General features: G+C 39.5%; 1 protein-coding gene across 1 annotated transcript in view; it reads right to left on the bottom strand.

Annotated features, from left to right (window-relative positions):
• atp6v1ab (ATPase H+ transporting V1 subunit Ab) overlaps window positions 1–17,814 on the bottom strand; it is a 33,180-nt gene continuing 15,366 nt past the window's right edge. The window contains exons 9-15 of the mRNA XM_078402202.1: window positions 15,900–16,022; window positions 15,156–15,270; window positions 10,830–10,893; window positions 9,803–10,006; window positions 8,629–8,723; window positions 4,696–4,867; window positions 1–3,068 (exon numbers count right to left, since the gene is read on the bottom strand). Of these exons, the coding sequence (XP_078258328.1) occupies window positions 2,976–3,068; window positions 4,696–4,867; window positions 8,629–8,723; window positions 9,803–10,006; window positions 10,830–10,893; window positions 15,156–15,270; window positions 15,900–16,022 (866 nt within the window). The 3' untranslated portion in view covers window positions 1–2,975. The remainder of the gene's footprint in view (window positions 3,069–4,695; window positions 4,868–8,628; window positions 8,724–9,802; window positions 10,007–10,829; window positions 10,894–15,155; window positions 15,271–15,899; window positions 16,023–17,814) is intronic.

Raw genomic sequence — 17,814 nt, forward strand, 5'->3', positions numbered from 1 at the left:
TTAAACACCATTACAATTTTATTTGTTGAAATTTTATACAATTTTGAACAATGACTAAATTAAAAAAACTTAACCACCCTGTGCACACAAAAAATAATTTCCTGAACAGTGAACTGGAAAAAATACAACTTCAATTATTGCCTTACATTAATCACAATGTACAACTTAATCACTACTTTAAATTCCAAATATAATCTTAAATCTGTTGCAGCAAGACGATTAATTACACCCACATATTGTTATTTGCTGCAATGGGTTTGACATGAAGTCGATAGGAGGGAATGGCTGAAGTGCAGTAACTGCCTGTTTTAGTACAGCGGGAATCAGAATTATATACATTTTTCACTTACAAACATTGTATATGAACCACCTTTTCTGTACCATATCTTAAGGATGTTCTTTATTTGCTGCAGATATTCAATGACCACACTCGCTTTTCCATTTCAGCCAAAACATCAAATATTCTAGGCCGTGATCAGACTGTTTTCCACTGCCTGGATTCCCTTTCAGGATTTTTAGAACAAAAACTTTAAGTAATCTTCACAGAAACTAATGCATGAACAGCCTTTCAATTTTTTTTGGGGGGAAAAAAAAATCATGAAAGCACCTGGGGCCAAATCCAAACTTATTTACAAATGGACTTTACTTCCATAGCTTACTCTAGAGAAAAAAAAGTGGACATTTAAGTTTAAACAGCAAGCAATTATATAGGACTGAAAATGATCTTGCCAGATTCTTCCCCAACCAAGTAAAAAAAATAATGTAGACTACATTCTTAACTTTTTATAATGGTAAGTATTGCACATTTTAAAAAGTTTCAAAGTTGGTTCCAAGGAGATTTGTTTCATCGACTTTGAATAATACAAATTGGTTGGCAAAACTGGACTGAAAGCAATTACATTAACATTTATTAAGTTGCATTATCTGGATAATTTTATTGAACTGACATAACTTTTAATTCATTGCAATGCTCTGTATTCATAGAACACCAAATAATTGCATATTAATTATTCCAATCTAATGCTAACCTTGTTTTGCATTGGGACTTCAAATATTCAACTATTGCTTTAACATGCACTGAAACTATTTAGTTCACTCGCATTAACTAGTGATGATATTTTTCACTTGAAATTCTGCTCAGTTTTTTCCCTCGTGTCCAGGAGGAAGGCTCTACCCGACTCTCGCCTACTCTCCATTGTTCTCTATATCTTCACAATCAGAAATATCTCATACTATCACTCACAGCAAGATCCTTCCACCAGACACATAAGCAATGAGGTGATCTGATCATTTGTGACATTGTATCAGTTATCTCCAAAATAATATATTCTAGAACGAGAGATCATGTAACAATACCAACAGACTAGAAACCAACATTCAGTTCAAACTGTTAAAAGATGCTTGTCCTAAAATATTGTTTGTCACAGAGCAGTCAGTCACAACTCATAAACCAAATTTAACTTGTGCAAATAGAAAGTGGTGTCCATTGGGAAAAAAATCTAGGTAAAGGGCATGCTCTTACGAAATGCCACTGAGAAAGATTCCGATGTTGGTCAAAAACTACAACTTAAGTGGAGTTAATCAAAAACATGTAGAAACACCAATACTAACAGAGTGTGAACTGGTTATTTTAACAGGTACATTGTGCCATGTATGAAAGACTTATTCCATAATTCCTCAAAATCACCTTTCTGATTTGAAAATTTAGACTCACCCTTGTTTCATCATATTCCTACTTACACGGACAATTTTCTCCAATTCTGTTTCATGCTCACATCTTTGACTATTACATGACTATTTTTCAAATAGTGATAGATTTGGGAGTTGAAAATGTAATTAGATATTTATTGCCCCAATTCCACAGCTCAACTTGGTGTTCTTCACAGATGACTTTCTAAAACCTTCTCGGCCAAATAATTTGCCTTAGAATCGACCACAATTGAATGAAAACAAGACAATTCCAAATTTGTTGACACTTTTTAAAAACTCTAAAGCTTGATCTGCTGCATTAACTACTTCATAAGGTTACAGACACATTCCTATTGAAAAACCTCCAAGTTAGCTTATTGTGAAAAAAGTCTACATTTCACATGGAATTAGATTTAGAAACCTCACGTACTGTAAATCAAGCTAGAGCCAAGGCAAAATGCTAAATCCAGTGCTTTGTATAAAGTTGCATCAAAAGTAGAGAAGGATGCAAAACTTGCATTACCAGGGACCAAAACTACAGGTGTTTTATTTAATTTGCAAACAAGATGTCTCTGCTTCTGCATTTAGGGTTTCCAGTAGACTTGCTTAAAACCAAATCACTTCCTTTGCTGAATAATGAAAAATCTAAAAAAAAAATATTACCATGTGACTCCTTAACACCAAATGATTGATGCTGGAAATGAAGCTGGTAGATCTGTTTGCTATCACTCAATTTCCTCTTCCCCATAGCTTCATTCGGGCAAAATGTCGCACAGAACCTTGCTCACAACTTGAAGTACTTCATTCCAAAACAGCTAATTCTGAATGTTTTGATTTGAGCCAATGATACTTCAAGGTAAGATTAAAGTTTTATGATTGCAACAGTGCAGATAACTATTCAGAACATATACAAAAGCCTAATCTACATGGACACCTTGGCTCACATATCCAGTGGCTTAAAAAAAATAAGATGAGGAGGACAAATTACATTTGCAGTGGTTTAAAAGTGAACTTGACTTGTGATTTACAGAAAATCAAAAGCACACAATACCAGTTATGGCAGATACAGAATACTGATACTTGTTTTCATTACAGGTAAGCAGACCCCACACTTGTACAAACACATTCAGAATAAACGATATCTATCAAAGACTGTCTGAACGGTGAATTAATAACCAGACATTCAACACAACAAAATAAACACCAAAGGAATGGAAGAAAACAAAAAAAACATAAATACTGGGAAATACAGGTTTTGTTTCAAGTATTTTCAGGAACAACCCATTTTAATCTTCTAGACTACGGAATGCAGTTTGCATGTCTTCATAAAGTTGTATGTAGTCTGCCTTAATTTTTTGCTCCCCATCTTTCACTGGGTCCTGAAAGAAAAGAATATTCATATCAATATATAATTTTGATAATGAAAGATTCCACTACATTGTAAGCAGCAACTCACAAGTAAAATCGTGCTGTTGTTACACATGCTACTATTTTGTTAACTTAAGGGCTCCATTGTGAATATGTCCCAAGCTGAATTTTGTTTCTTCAAAACTGGATGCAGTGACATGGTAATTAGGTGACTGATCTGGAGAAATAAGCATGAACTATTGATGCAAAGGAGAGTATGACTCAAGATAAACATAGTGGGAAAAGCTAACTTGGATTAAAAAGTCATCAACGCCAAACAAAACAAAACTACTAGTTATTATAAAAACCCACTGTTTCAACAATGTCCTTCAATGTTAGAATAGAGTAACAACAGTCCCATATTGTACAGAAATTCCAATAGGAAAGCTGCCTGCCCCATTGATGCACAATGCCATTTTCCCACATAACCAGAGGCCAAGGGTAAGGCCACGAGTCTTTAGCACAGTCAACTCCTTAGAGCATTGTGAAAACGAGAGCCAGAAACTCTAAGAAATTTACTCTCTTTCACTACCAGACTCATTCCCACAACCCTGTTGACTACCTGGTTCCCAGATCTCAAAGCATGTTGGATACTGGGACTGACTTGTCAGATCTTTCACTTGCACTAACAATAATACCAAACAACTCTTTAAAAGAACTGTTAAGGTCATAATGGGCCGCAAGTTGCCGATGACTCTTACTGATTTCGACAGATACACCACAGAAAGCATACTATCAGGTTACATTGCAGCCTGGTTTTGGAACATTTCGGCCCAAGACTGTCAGAAATTTCAGAGTTGTAGATGTAGCGCAGTACATTACACAAACCAGACTTCCCACCATTAACTCCATCTACACTTCACATGACCTTGGAAAAGCAGCCAACATAATCAAAGACTTGTCCCACCCTGATCATCCTTTCTTCAGCTGCTTCCATTAGGTAGAAGATACAGTAGCTTGAAAGCATGAACCACCAGACTTGGAAACATCTTCTCCCCCTCTGTCATAAGGCTTCTGAACGGTCTTTCTATGCTAGGGTATTGTCCCGATTCACTTCTTCCCCATTGCAGACATTGGAGTTTATCTATGGAACTGGTGTGCTGCAATGTTGAGAACTGCATTCTTGCATGCTGTACCTTCCCCTTTGGTCTTACCTATTGTGCTCGAGTTTGACTTGTTTGTATTTATGTTTGGTATTATCTAATCAGATAGCATGCAAAATAAAGCTTTTCAATGTACTTTGTATATGTGACAATAAAAAACATAAACCTAAAATTTCTTTGAATGACTGTCCCTGCCCTGATGAGACAGACACACAAACTTGTGCGATTCCTGGACAATAATGGCGTGAAGCATAGTAATTTTTGAGAGTAGCCTAGGAGACAATGAGCCCATCTTCTTGGTTCTTGGGAATTTGATATGTTTACCCTCTGAGATTTTAAGTGTGAACAAGGGGATTTGGAAAAAAACATTTTGTTTTGGAAGCACGTAGAGTTTTACCATTTAGATTTAATGGTCAGATGTCAGGAATGGGTGATTGGCAGATCTTATACATGCAAACGGGATGATTGGTGGAAATTATTCATTTGAATTGATTACCTTGAATTTCATGGAGCTCAGCCTGTAGAGAATCTCTCCCATGTGCTCACGAATAATCGCCCACGTGATCTTGTTATCACTTAGTGCAGTCGATTCCACTGCATGACGAGCCATATCATAGAAGCCAATCATATTTGACAGCATACCAACAGTTTTATAGAAAGGACAAAAGCTGGAGGAGGTTGAAGAAAGAAAACACAAAGATAAAATCATGCATCCTCATCAGCTGCAACCCAGCTTTATATCATAATAATAATAATATTCATTTATTGTCATTGCAACGAGTACAACGAAATTAAAAAATAGCCAATCCTGACGGTGCGTAAAAACATATATGCAATAAATGCAAAAACAAATAAATACAATTATATTAAGTACAAAAGTTTTAAGTGTTGCCTAGTGCAGAAGGTAGTGTTCAGTTCTCGTATGGCCCTGGGGTAAAAACTGTTCTTAAGTCTGTTTGTTCGGGATTTGATCGACCTGAAACGTCGACCAGAGGGCAGATGAACAAACAGACGGTGGCCGGGGTGGGATGGATCTTTTATTATTTTGCCTGCTCTACTGAGGCAGCGTAGGCTGAACAGGTGCTCCAGGGAGGGCAGTGAGCAGCCGATGATCTTCTGGGCCGTCGTGATGACCCTCTGAAGGGCCTTCCTGTCCTTTTCTGAGCAGCTGGCATACCATGTGGTTATACAGTATGCCAGCACACTCTCGATGGAGCAGCGATAGAAGGACATCATGAGCTTCTCCTGCAGGTTGGTCTTCCTGAGGATCCTCAGGAAGTGGAGTCTCTGCTGTGCCTTCTTCACTGTGGTGATGGTGTTGGTAGACCAGGTAAGATCCTCTGCGATGTGCGTACCCAGGAACCTGAAAGCGGGTACCCTTTCCACACAGACCCCATTGATGTAGAGTGGGTCGTGTGATGTAGAGTGATGTAGAGCTAACTTGCACATATTAAACTTATTCCAAGAGTGTCAAAAGTGTTTAATTGTCATATGCATAAAACACTGAAACCAGAACAATTAAATCCTTACTTGCTGTAGCATCACAGGCACATTAAACACAACAACACAATCAATAAATATACAAATTATTAATCTAGGTAAGTTAGTCCATAGCAGTGCAAGTCAAAATACATAATGCAACCACAGTATTACAAAGATAGCCACAAAAAGCTGGAGTAACTTAACGGGTCAGGCAGCATCTGTGGAGAAAAGGAATAGGTGACGTTTCAGGTCGAGACCCTTCTTCAGACTGAGTCAAGGAAAGGGAAACAAGTTATTTGTAGATTGGTGCTGCGGTAAGGTTGTACAGGGTGGTTCAAGAGTCTGATGATTGATGGAAGAAGCCATTCTTGAACTTGGCGATATTGGTTCTCAGGCTCCTGTACCTTCCAACTGATGGAGGCAGCAGGATAAGAGGTAGACAGGGTGACGTGGGTCTTTGATGATATCAACAGCCTTTTTGAGGCAGTGCTTCCTGTAGATCACTCCAAAAGTGGTGAGATCACTATCTATGCTGGACCAGGTGACGTTCACCACTTTCTGCAGTCTCTTCTTGAGGATTCAAATTACTGTACCTGTACTATGATGCGACCAGTCAGTATAATCTTCACCATATATCGGCAGAAGTTCGATAGAATATTTAGCAACATGCTGAATATCCTAGAACCTTTGAGGAAGTTGAGGGTTTGATGAGCTTTCTTTGTAGTTGCATCAATGTGCTGGGCACAAAACAAATCAGAAATGTGTAACGCTTCGAAACTGGAACTATTGACTCGCTGTTGATGGAAGACAGGTGTATGGTCCCTTGGCTTTGCCTTCCTGAAGTCAACAATCATCATCTTGGCCTTGTTTGCGTTGAGAGCAAGATTGTTTTGGCAACATGCAACCAAATACAACTTCAAACATGATTTTTAAAATAAATCCATGTCTTTTCAATCCTATTATTTTCTAATTAATTCATTACTATTTCCTTATTAATAATTCATATTCTCAACTGGTAATATCAGGCTAACTGTTCTGAGGAAGTTCCTAAATAGTGGAGAAACATTTATCAGTAAAGAAATCAAGCTCGAACAAAACTACAAATACCGCTCTGCAGAGTAAGAACCTTTTCTGGACCAAGAACAATCTTCTCCCAGCCATTCTCATTTCATATTATAGAAGTAGCAGAAAATAAAACACTTCTCCAAGATTATGGCTTCAGCTATCATCCACAATTATCTACGCCCTTTTACCTCAGATTCGTTTGTTTCCCCACCTATCTCAACCTGCAAATACGTGATTAACCTTTCCTCACAGAAAAAACATCTCCCCTTCCTTCGAAACACTCACTTCCCCCAAAACCACCCTCAACCACATTTTATTTGGGAGAAATTCCCCATATGCATCTCTTTAATTTCAAGCAACTTGAATGGTCATATGCAATAGTGAAAATTATAATAAATCATTGCACCATTAAGAATTTTTACTTATTTTTTCTCTCCGAAACCAGACAGGATGATTAACTATAATTTCTAGAAAATTATTCTCTCAAAGGTAATAAGGAGAAAGAATGCTCCACGCCAAGAATTGCTGTAGGCTACAGCAGCATTCAGAAACATAATCACTACTGACACCAGGTGGCTCCAGCAATGGCTGTCTCGCCAACAGTCCGTCTATGCCTTCCTTCTTTTGTTGTTTGTTTGCATGTTAAATGTATGTTTTTAGTGTTCTTTAGCTTGTTTTATGTGGGGGTGGGGGTGGGGTGGGGGGGGGATGTTGGGGGGAAACTTTTTCTAGTCTCTTACCTCGACAGAGATGCGATTTTTTTCCATATCGACCTAACATCGAGGAATTGGCAGCCTTTGCTGGAGACCGACTTCGAGCTCCACCGCAGGAGCCTGTGGACTTAACATCACGGAATTCGCAATCCCTGTTGGAGGTCAACTTTGGGGCTCTAACCGTGGGTGCCAGCGGACTTTAACATCGCGGAGCTCGCGGTCTCTGGTTTGAGACCGACTTCGGGAACTCCCAAGCCGCAGGCGCTTCGACCGCCCCGACCGCGGGAGAATAAAAGAAGAAGTTTGGACTTTATCGCCTTCCATCACAGAGGAACGTGGGGAAACTGCTGTGGTGGACGTTTATGTTAACTTTAATGGGGTTGCATCTCTTGTTGCTTTTTTTTAGTATGGCTGTATGGTAATTCGAATTTCACTGTACCTTAATTGGTACATGTGACAATAAACTGACCTTGAAACCTTGACCTTGAGCTTAGTTACCAAACTGTAAAAGCAAGCACTGTACTTGCACAGTCTTTCCTTTAACTTGGTAGTGGTACTTATGGCAATTCCAGGCATTACTAACCTTCAGTCCTCTCCGGCAAATACATCTTGTCTATCTCTAGACAACTGCCTTTAACAATGAATAACTAGTGATCTGACCGTCCACATACATCATTGCAAGGATAACTTTAAAAACATTCATTCAAAATGATAGGAGAGACTAGGGAGGAAAACTATACATTTCTGATTGTATATTAAAATATCGAGCAATTTCCTTCATTGGAACTGAAAGAAAATCTGGAATACTGCAATGGAAAACTAATCTATTATTACTATCACCTCAAACATACAATGGAAAACAAATGTGCTGCAACTGATTTCTAAAAATAGTCAATTAAAAACAAATTAAAAACAGAAAATACTGAAAACACTCAGCTTCCAGGAGAGAAGAGAAAAAATTTCAGTTCTCAAGACAGATAAATTAATAGTCAATTGAAATGTTAACTTGACTTCATTCTTCAAACATCCCTGTTTACTGAAGTTTGATTAAAAAAAAAAGATTTAACATTTTTGTATCAGATGATAAACATTAGAAATTCACAATTCAAAATGGGCTCAAGGGACTATATAATATATTTATTGAGGTTCAGAAAGCACAAGAAATTTACCGGTCATAGGAAGTGTATCCATTCTGTTGCAAAAAATCATCCTTTACCAACTTTGCCACCTCCAATGTTATTTTGTCCGACTCTGCCAGAGATGCCTGCACAAGAATTTAGACATTTGAAATGAGCAACTGAACCTCAAAAATATCTGGCATTATCCTTTAACATCAGTAGCTAAAAGATTTGAATTTCATTCATACCATATCCTGGAAAGTGAAACTTTGAAGGACCAAAGTAAAAATCATATTGTCAGTTTACAAATGATAGTCCAGTCACCTAAAAATCGACAAATGGAAATTGCCCAAAATATAAAGCTAACTTCCACGCTGTAAAAGTATGACATTTATCGTCTTTCAGAATCAAAACCTTCTTTCCTAAAGTGAAATATAAAGCAATGAAGCAATCTCTTAGCACAACCATTTCAGCCACTTCAAAAGAGATGATAGCGCAGTCGAGACAATTCACATTTAGATCATCTTGAGATCATTTTCTTTATGACTTTAACATCAAAATAAATTCAAACTTTACTAAAATTCCCAACTGACCTTCGGGCTAAAATTATTGAATACAATCACCATTCCAACCTATTTCCATGTGGATTGCTCAGATCTCAAAGTGGAAGCACATCACTGTAGAATAGGAATGTGGTAATAATAGGCGACTTTATAATTTTAGAGGCAAGCAGCAAGAATGAGAACTACAGAGAGTATATTGCCTGCACCCAGTGCAAGGTCAAGTAAAATTCCATCATGGCTGGGGAGAGACTTGTAAAGGGGGAAAATCCAGTTGTTGTAGTCCATATTTAAATAAAAGACACAAGTAGGAACAGAGCTGTTTAAGGTTTCAATTCAATTGCATTTGGAGTATTGTGTGGATGCATTTCAGAGACTGAAAAGCATACAAAGGAGAAAGGAACAAGGTTGTGCTGATTTGTGGAGGGAAGATGGGGAATGAAACAAACATGAGTTGATTGGGCCAAACAATAATACTGAACGAAACTTCCCATTTCCGTGCTCTTTATCCTACACACAATCCTCTGTCGTGCTAGTACTTTTGGTACCTAGGTTTTGTCAGATGCAACAGGTTCAGCTGTCAGGGGAAAGCTGGGTTGTGTACTCTGATGCTTCCCAATTCCACGATGAGGCATGTAAAAATGACTTTTGTGAAACTGACTTACTTTTCCGACCAGCTGAACAATTTCTGCGAGATCCTCTTCTTCCTGCAGGATCTCTTTAACTTTGGTCCTAAGTGGCACAAATTCCGTGAAGTGCTTTTCATAGTACTCATCCAGTGCACGGGTGTATTTGCTGTAGCTAATCAGCCAATTAACTGAAGGAAAATGTTTGCGCTGTGCCAACTTCTTATCCAAGCCCCAAAATACCTGAAAGGCGGCAAATGAGAGAAAACAAATTTTCATGGTGTCAGTGTCATGGAGGCAAGACCTGGTGACAACACAAGTTACATCTCAAAGATCCTCAAAATTATAATAACATGTGTAAGTAGCAGGAGAAAGAAAAAACAAAGGGCCAAAAAATCAAGAGCACAAGCTAAGGACTAGGAAGTCCAATTGCTGTAGTCCATGATTCAGGGAGTTCAAAACCTCTTCTACTACTATATTTCTTCTTGTTTAGGTAGGTTTCAGAAACATCATATTTTTTCCCAGGACAGGACAGGCACACAGAGTGCTAATGCTCCGATAACATATCTAAACAATAATCACCCCAATGAAGCATTGGACTGCAAGAGTTAAAATGCCCTATCTTTTTATGTTACAGATAAACCACTGTATATATTGGGACTCAATTAATTACCATGTGAACTTCAATATTTCAATGTTTGTTTCAATAGATAAAAACAGACCCATTAAATTCCATTTCAGAGTGACAGAGGTCGATACAACTCCGGTCACATCACATCATTGAAAGAGCGTGTGTGTGGCCCGGACTTTGAACTGATGGCTGTGGGTCTCCGCTTATGCTGTGTGCCCTGGGGATTCTCACACGCCGTTGTGGTGACTGTTCATGTTTATGTTTAATTTTTATGTGGCTATGTATCTTGTTGCTTTTTTGTATGACTATTGGCAAATCAAATTCTTTGCAATTTTTACATATTGGACTAATAAATTAATTACAATTACAATTTTATTGACTGGTACTTATGGAGGTGGTATGACAAGGGGAGAATTTTTATATTAGCTTTGTTACCTGCACAATGCCAAGAGTAGCTGATGTCACAGGATCCGAAAAATCCCCACCAGGGGGTGAGACACTGTGAAACAAAACAATGGGTTAACAAGATGCTGAACAAAACAATGTTAGCAGTCACCTTATCTAGGTGGTTTTCCAGGTTGACAAAATTCTAGTTTTTCAACCAATTCTAGAATTCAACCAATTCTAGGTTGACAAAATTATTTGCAATAAAAGATGAAAAGTAAAGAATGTGAATATCAGAGAGGGGTCATAGACACAAAAGTCGAAAATGAGACAAACACGAACATTTGATTATTACATTTTCTGAAAAAATGTAAACATATAACATAACAACTACAGCATGGAAACAGGCCTGTCCGGCCCTACCAGTCCACGCCGACCATTCTCCCTGACCTAGTCTCATCTACCTGCACTCAGACCATAACCCTCCAATCCCCTCCTATCCATATACCTATCCAATTTACTCTTAAATAATAAAATCGAGCCAGCCTCCACCACTTCCACCGGATGCCCATTCCATACAGCCACAACTCTCTGAGTAAAGAAGTTCCCCCTCATGTTACCCCTAAACCTTTGTCCCTCAATTCTGAAGCTATGTCCCCTTGTTGGAATCTTCCCCACTCTCAAAGGGAAAAGCCTACCCACGTCAACTCTGTCCGTCCCTCTCAAAATTTAAAAAACCTCTATCAAGTCCCCCCTCAACCTTCTACGCTCCAAAGAATAAAGACCCAACCTGTTCAACCTCTCTCTGTAGCCTAAGTGCTGAAACCCAGGCAACATTCTAGTAAATCTCCTCTGTACCCTCTCCATTTTGTCGACATCCTTCCTATAATTTGGCGACCAGAACTGCACACCATACTCCAGATTCGGCCTCACCAATGCCCTGTACAATTTCAACATTGCATCCCAACTTCTATACTCGATGCTCTGATTTATAAAGGCAAGCATACCAAACGCCTTCTTCACCACCCTATCCACATGAGATTCCACCTTCAGGGAACAATGCACAGTTATTCCCAGATCCCTCTGTTCCACTGCATTCCTCAATTCCCTACCATTTACCCTGTACGTCCTATTTTGATTTGTCCTACCAAAATGCAGCACCTCACACTTATCAGCATTAAACTCCATCTGCCATCTTTCAGCCCACCCTTCCAAAAGGCCCAAGTCTCTCTGTAGACTTTGAAAATCTACCTCACTATCAACTACTCCACCTATCTTAGTATCATCTGCATATTTACTAATCCAATTTGCCACACCATCATCCAGATCATTAATGTAAATGACAAACAACAGTGGACTCAACACAGATCCTTGGGGCACTCCACTAGACACTGGCCTCCAACCTGACATACAATTGTCAACCGTTACCCTCTGGTATCTCCCATTCAGCCATTGTTGAATCCATCTTGCAACCTCACTATTAATACCCAACGATTTAACCTTCTTAATCAACCTTCCATGTGGAACCTTGTCAAATGCCTTACTGAAGTCCATATAGACAACATCCACAGCCTTGCCCTTATCAATTTCCCTGGTAACCTCTTCAAAAAATTCAAGAAGATTAGTCAAACATGACCTTCCAGGCACAAATCCATGTTGACTGTTTCTAATCAGGCCTTGATTATCCAAATAATTATATATATTGTGCCTAAGTATCTTTTCCATTAATTTTCCCACCACAGACGTCAAACTAATAGGTCTATAATTGCTAGGTTTACTTTTAGAACCTTTTTTAAACAAAGGCACAACATGCGCAATGCGCCAATCTTCCAGCACCATCCCTGTTTCTAATGACGTTTGAAATATTTCCGTCATAGCCCCTGCTATTTCTGCACTAATTTCCCTCAATGTCCTAGGGAATATCCTATCAGGACCTGGAGACTTATCCACTTTTATATTCTTCAAAAGTGTCCGTACCTCCTCTTCTTTAATCCTCCTAATTTCCATCACTACTCTACTTGTTTCGCTTACCTCACATAATTCAATATCCTTCTCCTCGGTAAATACCGAAGAAAAGAAATTGTTTAATATCTCCCCCATTTCTTCCGGCTCAGCACATAGCTGTCCACTCTGACTCTCTAATGGACCAATTTTATCCCTCACTATCCTTTTGCTATTGACATATCTGTAGAACCCCTTGGGGTTTACTTTTACATTACTTGCCAAAGCAGCCTCATATCTTTTTTTCGCTTTTCTAATTTCCTTTTTAAGATTCCTTTTACATTCTTTATATTCCTCAAGAACCTCATTTACTCCCTGCCGCTTATATTTATTGTATATCTCCCTCTTTTTCCGAACCAAGTGTCCAATTTCCCTGGAAAACCACGGCTCTTTCAAATTATTATTCTTTCCTTTCCACCGAACAGGGACATAAAGACGCTGTACTCTCAAAATTTCACCTTTAAATATCCTCCATTTCTCTATTATATCCTTTTCATAAAACAACAATTTCCATTTCACTCCTTTTAAATCCTTTCTCATCTCCTCAAAATTAGCCTTTCTCCAATCCAAAATCTCAACCCTTGGTCCAGATTTGACCTTCTCCATAATGATATTGAAACTAATGGCATTATGATCACTAGACCCAAAGTGCTCCTCAACACATACCTCCGTCACCTGACCCATCTCATTTCCTAACAGGAGGTCCAACACTGCCCCTTCTCTGGTAGGCACCTCTACGTATTGCTGCAAAAAACTATCCTGCACACATTTTACAAACTCCAAACCATCCAGCCCTTTAACAGAATGTGATTCCCAGTCTATATACGGAAAATTGAAATCACCCACAATCACCACTCTGTGCTTACTACTAATATCTGCTATCTCCTTACATATTTGCTCTTCCAATTCTCGTTCCCTATTTGGCGGTCTATAATACACCCCTATAAGTGTTGCTAAAACTTTCTCATTTCTGAGTTCCACCCAAACAGCCTCCTTAATCGAGCCTTCTAGTCTGTCCTGCCAAAGCACTGCTGTGATATCCTCCCTGACAAGCAATGCAACACCCCCACCTCTTGCCCCTCCGATTCTATCACATCTGAAACAATGAAATCCTGGAATATTTAATTGCCAATCGCAACCCTCCTGCAACCATGTTTCACTGATCGCCACAACATCATACTTCCAGATGTCAATCCAGGCTCTAAGCTCATCCACCTTTCTTACAATGCTCCTAGCATTAAAATATACACATTTAAGGGACCCATCATTTCTTATTCTCAGTTTATTTCTTTTCCCTTCTTTCTCTCCTACATATTGGGTCTGAGTGTTTCCCTTTTCTGCCTCCTGCCTCACACACTGCCTATTAGCTATCTGTTTGAGTCCCTCCCCCCAACCGTACTAGTTTAAAGTCTCCGCAGTTATTTTAGCAAATCTCCCCGCCAGGATATTGGTTCCCCTCGGGTTCAGATGCAACCCGTCCTTTTTGTACAGGTCATACTTCCCCCAGAAGAGGTCCCAATGATCCAGAAACTTGAAACCCTGCTCCCTGCACCAGTTCCTCAGCCACGTATTTATCCTCCACCTCACTCCATTCCTATTCTCACTATCGCGTGGCACAGGCAGTAAGCCTGAGATTATTACTTTGGAAGTCCTTTTTTTTTAACTCTCTTCCTAGCCCCCTGAATTCTCCTTTCAGGACCTCTTCCCTTATCCTACCTATATTGTTGGTACCTATATGTACCACGACCTCTGGCTCCTCTCCCTCCCCTTTCAGGATATCCTGGACACGCTCAGACACATCCCGGACACCGGCACCAGGGAGGCAAACCACCATCCGGGTCTCCCGACTGCGTCCACAAGAAATTTAAGAAGAGATTAGTGTTATCTATTAGCATTTGGATATTCTCAGTTTGAGATATTAGCATTTGTTTTGGAGAGTACGTTAGAAGAAAATAAATATTATTTTATAGTCAGCTATCTTTTAGCATAATTCTCTCCATGACATGTACTAATAGAGTGGTAAATATCTTAAGGAAGATTGGAAAAGTGCCCCTTTCCAACACCCTTCATTTAATTCCGATAGTTTGAAGAATCCATAGAGAACAGATGACTGGCATAAAATCTATTAATTGCTAATATGATAAGCTTGTAGCTTTATGAAATTTAAAAAGTGAAGTCTCCTACACATTATATGCATTGAAAAAGGGCCAATTTCACTTAATGAATAGTATTAGTATTGGTACAAATTATACTTCAACAGCGGTCAGAAAGAATTGTACCTCTCATTTTTAATCAATCTCAAAAGCAAACTAAACAACTTCCCTTCCGACAAAGACACATGGAATACATGCTTGTGCTTTCTGAGGAAATACTTACGCTCCGACAATGCTGACACTACCCTCTCTCTCAGGATTTCCCAGGCACTTGACTCGGCCTGCACGCTCGTAAAATGAAGCTAAACGGGCACCCAGGTAAGCAGGATAACCACTGTCTAGGAAGACAGAAAAAGTTAGATTCAACCATTTTCCCAGCAATGAGCATCATTAAGCATCAGTGTAATAGTGTGCTGCAAGTACAGATCAAAGGTAATTGGGTCCAAATGCTCGTTATGGAAATATAAATATGTGACCTTCAACCTTTAACCTACCGGGGGAAAGATACTGTCATTTCACTAAACAGCTCAAACCTTGCTTTCAGGAGTGTGCCATTACTTCCCAATATCTAAAAGTAGGTGCAACAATCACAATAGTTTATGTTTTCATGAGCTTCTCAACTGCAAAAAAAAAATTATGTTCAATGATTGCGAGTATAGCTGTTCCAAAGATTTAAAACCAAGCCTCTATTCAAATCGTTAAGCCGCCTTTTGCGAAAGATTAGAGTAATTATTCAAATTGGAAGTACATTTCATTGTTATTTAGATGATTCCCATTCTCCAGCCAGTTGACATAGAATAACACAAGTCAAGCAATGTAAATAGACACTCCACATCACTCACAGGAGTGAAAGCTACTACTGATCCCAGTCATGGCTTGATTTTGCTACCAACATTGGAACTGATTTGAAATTACATGGTGATACTTTGACTTTAATTGTTAACAGTCCAGTACTTAGAAAACTTACCAGCGGGCATCTCTGCCAGCCGACCGGAGATTTCTCGCAAGGCCTCAGCCCATCGGGAGGTGGAGTCTGCCATCATGCTGACGTGGTAACCCATGTCCCGGAAATATTCAGAAAGTGTAATGCCTTTTCACAATATAGTGACAAACAAAAGGAAAGAATTAGAATTAAAATCGTTTAATTTTAATAGTTAAAGTGTGGCATTTTCTGCAACTAGCACAAACGTCCTTCATTAATTGAAGGTAAATGGGTTGAACAAGTTGAACACTTCATTGGGAGTCATGTAAAAGGATGGTAAGGGATGAGATTTACCGGGTCAAAATGGAGGCATTAAAGTATATGCAGGAGAATAAGTATGTGCTTGGGTAGCTTACAACCCGATGGTATGAACATTGAATGATCTAGTTTTATCCAGAATATTGAATTATCTATGAGTAATGCCACCCCCACCCTGGTGCACATATATTTCTCCCACTATTTCCTATCTTCCCAGTCACCCTGCTCCTTCGAGGATAAGGAGGTGCAGAACTGTAAGAGATACTTTTATTGTGAGTAGAGGGAAATAAGAACCAAGTCATGCACAGATGGTCCAAAAATGGACAATAGCATTGAAAATTGTTTTATTAATGTTTAGATGCTGCAAAGAGGTCACATAGGATGAGGAGTTGCAGTCCAAGAATGCCTTAAAAGTGGTTGTTTATGACTTAGACAATTTGGAGAGATGGGAGTCCAAATCTAAGATTCACAGAGCTTGGGAAGGAACTGTATGCCCCATGTGGGAGACAATAAGTTGGAGATAGCAAAAACAGTGATAGAAGAATTCAGTGGGTTATTCAGCATCCATAGACGGACGGAGTAGGAGGGAAGAAAACTGGACAAGAGGCGAGAGTGTGGCAAAGCGATGTGTGGATGCAGGCTAGGTGGGGAGACGCTGATTGGCAGATGGGTAGAGTAAGTGACAAAGGTTAGAGGTTTAAAGGAGACAAAAAGATGTCAGACAATGAAAAGAGAGGAGGAAAATGTAAAACCCATAGGAGGGATATGGGTGGAAAGAGCCAGAGGGAAGGGGAAACAAATGGGAAATATGGAACTTGGGAATGGGAGATGAGTGTACGAAGAAGTAGAAAGGAGCAGGGTGACTGGGTAGATGGGAAATGGTGGGAGAAATGTGTGCTCACTTGAGTGGGGTGGCATTACTTGAAACTAGATCATTCAATATTCATGCCATTAGGTCGTCAGCTACCCAAGCAGAACATGAGGTGCTGTTGCTCCAGTTGGCATGTGACCTCGCTCAGCCAACGGAGGCAGCCAGAGACAAAAAGGTCGGTCCAGGAATGGGAAGTAGAATTAAAATGGTTAGCAAGCGGGAGCTCCAGCAGGGCTTGGAGGATAAAGGCAAGTTTACAGAACGGTCACAGTCTATGCTTGGTCATGCTGATGCAAAGGAGGCCACATCATAAGCACTGTGTGATGACCAAGAATGGAAATGGTGCACGTAAACTTTTATCTCACCTGGAAGGGCTGCTGGGATCCTTTGATGGAAGTGAGAGAGGCTGTGCAAGGACAGGTATTACACCCCTTGCAGTTGTGGAGGAAAGTGCTTGGGAAGGGGGCAGATTGTGTGAGAAGGGATGAGCCAATGAGTTGTGGAGAGTGGTCTCCATGGAAAGCGGACTAAATAGTGATTGAATCATGTTGAAGGTTACTGAAATGTCAGAGAATGATGTGTTGGATGCAAAGGCTGGTGGGGTGAAAACTAAGCGCAAGTGGAAGGGGGAGCGAGAGTAGATTAGCAGGTCACAGACAAATGTAAGGTGGGAAAACCAAGTTTTGTAAAGGAGGAGGACATCTTGGATGTCCTGCAATAGAAAGCCTCATCTTGACAGTGGATGCGAGAGACAAAGAGATTAAGAGTAAG

Source organism: Rhinoraja longicauda, chromosome 7 (assembly GCF_053455715.1).
Source record: "Rhinoraja longicauda isolate Sanriku21f chromosome 7, sRhiLon1.1, whole genome shotgun sequence".
NCBI lineage: Eukaryota > Metazoa > Chordata > Chondrichthyes > Rajiformes > Arhynchobatidae > Rhinoraja > Rhinoraja longicauda.